The sequence below is a fragment of the Octopus bimaculoides genome, chromosome 14, assembly GCF_001194135.2.
Source record: "Octopus bimaculoides isolate UCB-OBI-ISO-001 chromosome 14, ASM119413v2, whole genome shotgun sequence".
Classification (NCBI taxonomy): domain Eukaryota; kingdom Metazoa; phylum Mollusca; class Cephalopoda; order Octopoda; family Octopodidae; genus Octopus; species Octopus bimaculoides.
The window spans coordinates 36613732-36624625 of NC_068994.1; the positions used below are offsets into that span (position 1 = coordinate 36613732).

The 10894-nt window shown below is 30.3% G+C and overlaps 1 protein-coding gene across 2 annotated transcripts in view; it reads right to left on the minus strand.

Annotated features, from left to right (window-relative positions):
• The window catches only part of LOC106871764 (uncharacterized), a 32869-nt gene that overhangs the window by 7523 nt on the left and 14452 nt on the right, over positions 1-10894 (minus strand). The window contains exon 3 of one of the 2 annotated variants that reach the window (XM_014918403.2): positions 8640-10049. The exons of the other annotated variant lie outside the window; for it this stretch is intronic. Coding sequence (XP_014773889.1) covers positions 9784-10049 — 266 coding nt within the window. The 3' untranslated portion in view covers positions 8640-9783. Of the gene's footprint in view, positions 1-8639; positions 10050-10894 lie in introns of those variants that run through there. 2 annotated transcript variants of the gene reach the window in all.

A 10894-nucleotide genomic window follows, 5' to 3' on the forward strand; every position in this document is an offset into this window, starting at 1 on the left:
TATATATATATATATATATATATTTATATTCTTAAACAAGAATATTATTGACAGGGATTTCAAAGTTTTCAAGTTTGGGCTTAACTCGCTGAAACTTCGAAGTCTCTATCAATAATATTCACGTTTAAGAATAATAAATTTGTACTGTACAAAAGTACAGAGTAACCACTCAGATTAATGTAAATTGTTTTTATTATAACTGAACTTAAAAACATACACACACATGTATATATATATATACATATACATATATATGTATGTATGTATGTATGTATGTATGTATACTTTTCTTTTTTTTATTTTTGTATGTTATGCAGTCATAACTTTTTAAGTATTTTAGACATTAAGTAATAAACTGTGTTGTATTTATATCGAATTTTCTATGTATAGACGGTTTTTAGATTTTACATTATTTATTGCATGCATAACAGTAACAGGAATTTTAGATGCATACAATGAACATTGGGTTAAAGTTTCATATAAGTGTACATCATATGTATAGATTTTACACACGTGGTTTACATTGCAATATCATTAGCTTCTATATACACAGTATAAAACTACTATTTTCCTCTGAACGTAATTTTCTTAATAAAAAAAAAAAGAAAGAAATTAAACAATATAGCAGATAAATATTAAAAATTTAAATGAAAGATTATCTCTCAACCGAAGCATTCAATTTTTAATCATCTTTGTCTAAAATATGCAATTTATGTATTGATTGAGAAGTTATCAATATATCAATAGATTATTGTTATTTGGCTATTAAGGATTAATTTTCAATTATTTCTTCTGCATTTTTGATATCAGAAATAGTAATTATGTAAAAAAAAAAAAGAAAAAATGGAAGAAATATTTCTAAAAAAAACACATAAAAGAATTTCCATATCTAAATTAATATTTTCTAGAGTAGTGTTTTTTTTTTTTTCCTTTCCTTATCTATAATAAATATGTAAAAAGAATTAAAGCTGCACAATAAATTATAGAAAAAAGTCTTTGGGATAATCATTTCTAATTAAAGAAATACTTCCACCTCTCTGCATAATTTTCTTTTGATTAAATGAACACTTCAAAAGAAAACTATTTGTATTATCTAAATATAATGAATAAGCATGGTTATGCCTACACACACATGCACACACTCTCATGCACTAACACACAGATACATACACACACACTCTATTGCCTTGTGCCAAGAGATTTTAGCCTCAATGCCAAAGACAAAGTAAACAAAAAACAAAAAAGTGAAAATTGTTTGACAGAACTTAGTATTTACACAATTTTACATATTAGTATGTTTGTATAAACATATGCACACTAATTTATGCATCTGTATGTATATGTATGTTTAATGTGTTTATGTGTATATGTATGTTTATATGTGTATATGTATGTTTATATGTGTATATGTATGTTTATATGTGTGCATATGTAAGGGCATGTGTTAACTATTCCTAAACATAAATCAACCTGTTTTATGGACCTCTGTTGTTCTTGAAAATTCAGATCATGAGTATCATGTAAAAATATGTAAATTGCATTAAAATGCATTAAAAAAAAAACAAAAAAGACATGTAAATATGTTTGTGTCACAAAATACTATCAATTAAAACTAGCAGCCTGTGTAATTAAAAGTAGTAGCCTGTATGGAGAATGTAAACCTACATATATGAAGTATATTCCCATGGTGCATTGTCAGAAAAACATTGTTCTCATTCTTCTCCAAGATAATTCTTAGAATTATAAAATAAGATTTCAAAACAATCTAAAGAATAAAAAGACAATGAGTAAAAAAAATGGTTTCGAGAAGTAAACTTTATAGTCACAATTTCAATATTAGATCTTTTACATTTTAAAACATGAATTAAAGTATTAAAAAGTTAGAAAAGGAATTTTTATTGTTTGTTAAAGAAATATATTCAGTCAATTAACTCAGAGCTTCAGAAGATAGATTAGCAGGTTGTTTTTAATAACTAAGATAAACAGGGGCATAAGCATAGTTAGGTGATTAAGAAGTTCACTTTGCAACCACAGGGCTTCAATTTCATCCCATTGTGCATGTGTCTGTGTGTGTATGAGAGAGAGTATATATGCATGTGTGTGTGAGAGAGAGAGAGAGAGAGAGTATATACATGTGAGAGAGAGAGAGAGCGAGTATATATATGTGAGTGTGTGTGTGAGACTATCAAAGAATGGACTATGAGTAAAAAGTATTTTGAGAAGTGAACATTATTGTCACAGTTTCAATATTATATCTTCTTTTGCATTTTAAAACTTAAATTAAAGTATTAAAAACAGTATTATATATATCATCATTTTTTTTGACATCCACTTTGCCAAGCTTGATGGGTCAGATAGTTCGATGAGGCAGATTTTCTACAGCCAGATACCCTTTATGTGACCAACCCTCAGTTGTTTGCAAGTAAGCTAATATTTCCCAATGATCAGATGTTTTTTCCTGAAAGATTGCATTTGCTAGTGTCAATGTGATGTTCATTTGCATCTATCACTTGGTATCGAGAGAAAAGGCAAGAAACACACACATACATGCACACATATATGTTTTCAGCAGGTTTTTATCAGTTTTAGTTTACCAAATCCATTGACAGTGGTTTGACCAGCCTAGGGCTATTGTAGAAGATGTTTGTCCAAAGTGTCACACTGTTGAACTGAACTGAAAACCATGTGGTTGAGAAACAAACTGTTTGACAATGTATATTATTTATTTATTTACTGTTTTATTATTTATAATTTTCTTTAATATTATTGAATTTTCCCACCAATTTTGGCATACAAGAGTCTAAATGCATTTTTGTTTGTTGTTTTACTTTTTTATTGTGTTTTGTTTTACCTCTGATGTCTATGTCTCTAATGAGACATTTAGCCAATGAATTTGCAGACAACACAGATTGGACATTTAAAGCGATTACTTTTATTTTTTATAATTGTGTGTGTGTGTGTGTGTGTGTGTATACATGTATACATACATTCATCGAAACACATGTACATATATCTCATCAACATTTAATGTCCATTTTCCATGCTGGTGTGGGCTGGGCAGTTTGACAGGAGCTAAAAAACCAAAGGACTGCGCCAAGCTCTACTTTCAGCTTTGGCCTGGATTTTATGGCTGGATGCTCTTCCTAATGCCAACCACTTTACTGAGTGTACTGGATGCTTTTTATATGGCACCATCAGGTAACTTGCAAGCCAAAGATAGCTCAACTGAGAGTGATGGCATATTGAGGAAGTGGCTCTGTGCAGGTGATGAGAAGTTAAACTATGATAGAAGAACAGAGACAGGTGTGTTGTTGCAGAAAAGTTACATGGTTACTCCAGTTGTATAGATAGATAGATAGATAGAGAGAGAGAGAGAGAGGGTGAGAGAAAGAGAGAGAGGGGCAAAGAGAAATGATGATGATGAAGATATGCCAGGACATATCCTTAAGTACATGGAGTTGAATATAAGTGAAGATGTGTGAATGCTTGTGTATAAAGGTGTAAACTGATGCATTAAGTCATGTCCCTTTACATCAAAAGGTAACTTAGCCTTTCAATAAACAGATATCAATAAAATAATTTTCAGACTAATACATAGTCAATATAACTGACCAAAACAAATGCAAAAATCCTGAAGCACTGCTTCAGCATGGCTGGTGTCCAGTGACTGAAACCAATAAAACTAAGTATTTAGAATATTATTAAACCAGCAGATTTTATGTTTGAATAATTTAGTAATTCATATATAACTGAGAGTTAAATTGGAACCTCAGATGTTGTATAAGCAAGTTGTAATTTATTAAGAAGTATTTATTTTATATATAAGCATTGTTTCATATTTTAGGTGTATATTATGCAGTGATGGAAATGTACTTTAGCAACTAGGGATATACTAAGGTCTGAGATTGAAGAAAATGGGGAGGGCAAGATACTATAAGCACGCATGAGCTCAAAAATTGAGGAAAGCTAGCTACCTGTATATACCATCATTTCCATCACTAAAATTGTTATAAACTGAAGTGTATTATAAAGCTGCCATGTATATATATATATATATATATATATATATGTATGTATATATATATGTATGTGTGTGTATGTGTGTGTGTGTGTGTGTGTGTGACAGCCTTATAATAAAATTTTGTTTATAACATAATATTAGCACAAAAACTGGCCCAATAAATAAGGCTACCAGCCTATGTGTTCACATGTTACTATAGCCATTTTAAAGTCACATGGCTAAACATTTAATTGTATATGATTTAGTTTACCTAGATATCATTTACAGGAACTGGAACTTAGGAGAATGTTACTTAATTTAAGCTGATATCTTTCTTATACAGGTGGCAATTCGTTTTATATACATTTAATACTGCAAAGTTTTAGTCTAGGTACTGGTTGTATATATCCCTGTGACTTTTGGAGACATTTAACCTGATTTTCATGCATTATATAAGAAGCTCTATTTCTATTAGCAGCAAAAATGAAAAATAACTTGATAAATCTACAAAATCATATTTATTCAGCATTTTATGTTCTTTAATCAATATTATTATTTCAAATATCATATCTTTTAGTTCTATTCTCTCAACCATTTATAACCACTTCATTCTTTGCCTATTATTATCAATCTTAATCTCACACAAACATATATCAGTTGTTATTTTCTCTTTAACATGTAAAATTATAAATTTATAATTCCTCAACAATTACTTTACTTAACTTACTTTACCTCAATCTAAGATTTTAAATTTTCTTAACTTATGTCTTTGGAGTCCCAATTTCTGACTCTTTTCATATACTGTTATAGTTCCCAAGCAATTGTAATTAAAATAATTTATCCCTAATGTAACAATTCTTATAATGTCCAAATAGCATTGAATTCCTATATATCTTTTATTTTCTGTATTTAATGCTTTTTCTACTTTTAACAGTCTCATGAAGTTCCTGATCACTACTATGTGGTCTAACTTCCAAAGTCATGAGCTAACATGAGGGTCTCTACTCTGTTGGTTAACATACTAGAAAAGTCAGCCAAATTTCCTTCAACTCACTATCTTAACGAAAAATAAGAGAAATTAAATAAAATGATGACACAGTCATGGCTAAAATATTCTTGGTTACATATTTACTCAATCTAAATTGATTTGACCAGCACTTTCAGTAATCATTGTTTCTGTTACCTTTTATATGTCTTTTCTTTGTGCTTGTCTTTCTTTTTTTCCACATTGATTGCACAATGGGAACTTATTTACAATCGGTTACAGTTTCTATGGAAAATATAGAGCTCTTGAATTACATTATAAAAATCTCAGTATTTGTGGTTTAAGACTAAAGAAGACAAAAAGCAAATTTTAATGCCAAATACTTTCTTGCATACTATGAAGTATTTATTATATCTCATAACGAAGGAGCCATTTATGTATCTTATATTGTCATTACATACATAAATTATGACAAGGAGAACATAGTTTATTTCTCTCTTCAGGTTTATAAAGATGAATAGTTAGATGTTACTTCTATAGTTGTCATACACTATAATGTCGTAATTGAAGTATTTTGTTCAGGTACAAAATCAAACTGCTTAAGATCCATCTTGGTAATAGTTTACACCAATTCTATCATATTTTCTGTTATATTTGTCAAGCTGGCAGAATTGTTACTGTAGTGGACAGAAAGCTTAGCAGCATTTCTTTCAGCTTTACATTCTGAGTTCAAATGTCATCAAGGTTGACTATCTTCATTCTTTTGAAGTTGATGAAATAAGTACCAGTTGAGTAACTCCCTTACCCAAAATTTTGTGCCTTGTGCCTAGCAGGAAAGATTTATTTGGTGAGATATTTGATCTGAGATGGGGGTAATCAAACTTGTTTTTTTTTTTGCTTGCTGATTGCCGAGTCTGGTGGAAATGGTAATGCCCATGACCTTTTCTAGACCCTGAGACCGATGTGTTTGATGTTGTTAATGTTCTTTTGAAGCTCATTCAGATTAACATCTACAGGAAAGACGTGAGTTGGGAAGAGATACCAGAAAATCGATGTTCTGGGGGAAGAAGGAATGGGCATAATGACACGCACAGAGTTCGCTCTGTCGTCAATGAAGGTGATGAGAAGTAGAGGGATGAGTGAATTGGAGGTGGGTGGTGGAGTTATGTGACCAGACAGATCTAAAGAACATATGCCATTATGATAGCAATAGAGAAAACAGAAAGAGGAAACATGGACCAGGGGTTGAAACATGCTTGTTAATATCTAAATGCTAACCAACCAAGTGTACTTCTACGATTTTTGTAGAGACTTTTATAATTTTCTTATATTAAATGTATCCTTTTTGTTTTTTCATTGTAGCTGTGCCATGAAGTTCACACCCATGAAAATATTTGGGTAGGTGTCAAATTAATTTTCTAATAAATATATAGTTAATTTTTTTAACCAGTTTTGTTCTTATTGTATTTTCTTACTAATGTTGTTCTAAGCTGTATAGACTGTGTATTGCATGAGTTCATTTAAAGTAGTATCTCATTCTTGCTACTCTCTGTTTCTTATATTATCATCTTTACATAATAGCATATGTTTCTCATTGTCAATGAGTACAGATATCCCCCAGTGTGCATGTAATATTTCTCTAAGCATGAATATTCTTTAGAAAGAGAAAAAGTCATAAATGCCTGTGACAGTGAAACAGAACTGTCAAAACTTCAGTATTCTGAAGTCTTCATGAAAAATTCATAACTAGAGAATAATTATTTGCTAGAGAGAATATTTTGATGCTTCAGTATGACAGATAAGAGATTAAAAATGAGCAAATCCTTGCTGATTAAAAAAAATGAATTCCATATATGCAAATAAAAAAAAGGGGGTAACTACTGATTTACAGATGCTATTATAGCATAAGCGTTGACTCAAACATTCTGCAGAAGGAAAGCAAATGTAATAGCAAGCTCTAACTGCAAGGACTTTACAACTACATCTTCTTTTGTTTGTTAGTGAAGGGAAGCCAAAATGGAATCATTTTGGACCTTTGGATTTCAAACTACATTCGAAATGTAAATTATTCTGGGAAAGTAATTCAGTTCAGAGCATTTGATTGACAGAATTATTTGAGTATTGGACATGACTTTTTTTTCTTGAGCCCTTGGACTTTTAAAGCCAGTTACCCTGATTCCATGGTATATAAATAACTGAGATCAGGGGAAATATTTCCCCTGAATGGAACATCAATCCATTGCAGGGTTTTAGGCCAGCCATTTTGAGGGGAGAGAACAAGCTGATTACATTGACCCACATATTTGACTGGTACTTCATTTTATTAACTTCAAAGGGATGAAAGGCAAAGTTGATACCATCATGCTAATGATTCTGTCAACTCACTACCTCACTGGACCTGATACCTTGCAGTATTTCTCCTTTGTAGACTGAGTTCTTTAATGGTAGACTTAGTCCATCTCTTAATTTCACACCACTGTGAAGTCCTTGGATGCTTTAAGCAATGTTCACCCTGTTGCAGACACCAGGATCAGGTTTCCATATTAAGGATACTTTTCTCCTTTTCACACCCATCTTAGAGGATCATGGATGTTGCCTTTCTATCTCAGACTAAATGGTTAAAAACTAAAATCATGGAATCTCTGAGTAATTAAAGTTGCTGCTTTATTTTTCTAAATATCCTAGTTTTTCACACCTATTCAGGTTACATTACTTTAATTCTACGTACTGGCTTCCTTTAGCAAGTACTGTGAAATCTATGTTTCATGAAGGAAGTTAAATAATACCAACATATATCTAAAGTTTTTCACCATACTTGCTGAAATAATTAAAATAACATTAATCATTGAACCAATATTGTCTGTTGCTCACTGCATTAAAAGTTTTACATCAAGCATGTTCACCCCATACATAATCATCAGATTTTATGCATGTTGTATCACTCAACTACTGAATTCAGCATTCTTTTTTTAGTCAGCTTAGTTCCTAATTTAAGTATAGATGTAAGAACATCTTAAAATATCTAGTCTCACAGTTGACTCAGTGGAAAATCATATCACATTTGCCATTGACCATTCTTTTTACATGACAAACATATACCAATTTAAGCTTTCTCAGAATGTTGCTTTACTGCTGTAGGATGGTTTGTAATGTTTAATAGCCTGTTGGTGTATGTTATCTTGAGATATGTTCTTCTAACAGACACACTCCTGACAGACACACTCTCTTTCTCAAAACAATACAATACTCTAGAAACATTTAAAACAGAGTTTAGATAGTGTTTACACTTCTTATGTAATATTTACATTTCTAATCCAAGTAAAGCAAATAACTTGGGGAAATTAAGATTTAGTTATAATTTAATGTAAGTATTAATTTAAATGTATAAAGTATATAAAAGAAATATTACTTACCATTGAATATTTATTAGTCTAGCTAAGATATTTTGTGTTCAAGTGATGAGTATTTTGCTTTTCTATGGTTGCCAGTGACATCAATGTTAAGCAGGTGTAATTTGTATTGTTATATCGCTAACAAGATGCCATTCATTATATCATAGCTTTCAAATGTCTGAAAACTAGAGTGACATAGCAGCTTTGAATTGAATAATTAGTTTGTAACAAAATGAATGAAACAAATATCTAAGACATAGAAAAAGGTTTCATCAAGATCTAAATGTTTGTAAACAATTTTTATTAATTACTTTGTTGCTGTGATACTTCTGTCTACACTTCAGCAATTATTATATTTTACTAATGACAAACCAACATGGAAATCCTTGTTTCTTTTGAAATAGTATGGAAGATAATAATTACTGTTACATTTGTAATATGTGTAAGCATGTTGATATTACAAATGAACTGCAATATTTGCACCTGTTGTTGAGAAGCAATCCGTAGGAAAGTTTAACAGGATTCCTATAAACTTTTTGGCGTGTTTTTTTTTTATATTTTGATAAATTGTTTGCAAATTTGTTGTTGGAATGTTAAGCAAATATTACAATTGCAGATAATTTTAAGACCAATGTAGCAAAATAAAATAGATAGAATTGTTTATTTACAACTAAGGATTTATATACAATAAGTCTTTGTGAATATATTTATATCTTTATATAGCTTTTGGCCTTTGTACTCATGCCACTTTGTACTTAAACTTCACAGTACTTGTTTTAGATAAAAAAAAACCCACAAAACAATAATAATAAAAAGATGATGGTATTGTCTCAATAGTACAAATCAATCAATTTGCAATAAACTTGAAAGAATTATCCTGGTTTGTGATTTTTTGCTTTTGTTTCATTTTGTTTTTAATATTTCCTTCTTTTCTCAGTTTAAACTCAGATAAATACTGTTTGCAAAGATGAAGGGAATTACTGGAATATTTCTGTAATAATTAGCTGGCTTTGAAAATATATAGGGCATCATATTTGAAGATTTAGTAAACTATAGTGCTATAGCTTATTAAAGACTCTGTTTGTTTAAAATACCTTATTTTTTTATTAGACTAGAAAAACATCAACAACATGAAGCAAAATACAACTGTCAGTAATTACACAGAAGCTAAGTTAATGTTTTTCCTAGAAGAATTATGTAGAAATTATATATAAAATATATTCTGATTTATGCAATATCTTTCTGTAGCATAGCAGTCATGCTTATTTACAATAATTAGAATAATTATAGAGGGGGTTAAACATGTTTACTGTTAATTATATTGACGTTTTACATTTGAAAAGAACCTATGTGTAACATTGGTAGTTCTCGTTAGAAAAGACTTAATGAATGGAATAAAGTTATTTTTATGGTTTTGGTACTTTAGGTACCGATGGCAGGGGTTTGGGGAAAGAAGAGAAGCTATTTTTTATTGGTAAATTCCAAGGTTCTGGGAGATTAGCAGTTTTTATTCTTAAGGATTTAAGATCAATAACATCATTGCAGACAGTTTTTTTATCAACAATAGCTTGACTGGAAGGTTTTGTAGAAATATCCTTGGGTTTGTGTGATGTCCATGGTAAAGAACTCCTACTTTTGTGTTGCTGTTGATCCTCTTGACTGTGCTTGAAACCTCGTAAAAATAAACAAAGAAAACAAAATGTTCATCATGAGCTGAAATTACACTGTATGAACATTCTATTTATTGAATTCTAATTATTGTTATGCTATATTTTTGTAACTAGTTATATTCCCTGTCTTTACATAAACATCATTATATTTATATCACATTGAATATTATTAATATCCATGGTGTAATTTTTTAAGAAATTAAACTTGTCTTGAGCATTAATTTTAGTTATATTCCTCAATATATTAATCTATAGAAATATAAAAGGAAATATTTATTCATTTAATAGTAATTAAGAGAAATTTACTATTGATATCTATTGTTGAGGATAATATTACATCCAAAATATTGAATGCATAAAAAAAATATGTAAAAGCAGTGAAGAGCAAGCACGTCCTTCTGAGTTTTGTATAAGTAACAAATATTTGTTAATAAAACATTGAAATAGTGAAAATTATTAAAATAAGGTAAATTTTACTATTGTTTAATAAAATGAATAGTCTATTTTTCAATGAAACTATTCTCTAGTTAGTGCTCAAATAATTTTCAAAGCAATCCAAAATATATACACCCCAAGAACTATGTGTATACGTGTGTGTGTGTGTATTTATATATATATATATCATCATCATCATCGTTTAACATCCGCTTTCCATGCTAGCATGGGTTGGACGATTTGACTGAGGACTGGTGAAACCGGATGGCAACACCAGGCTCCAATCTAATTTGGCAGAGTTTCTACAGCTGGATGCCCTTCCTAACGCCAACCACTCAGAGAGTGTAGTGGGTGCTTTTACGTGTCACCCGCACGAAAACGGCCATGCTCGAAATGGTGTCTTTTATGTGCC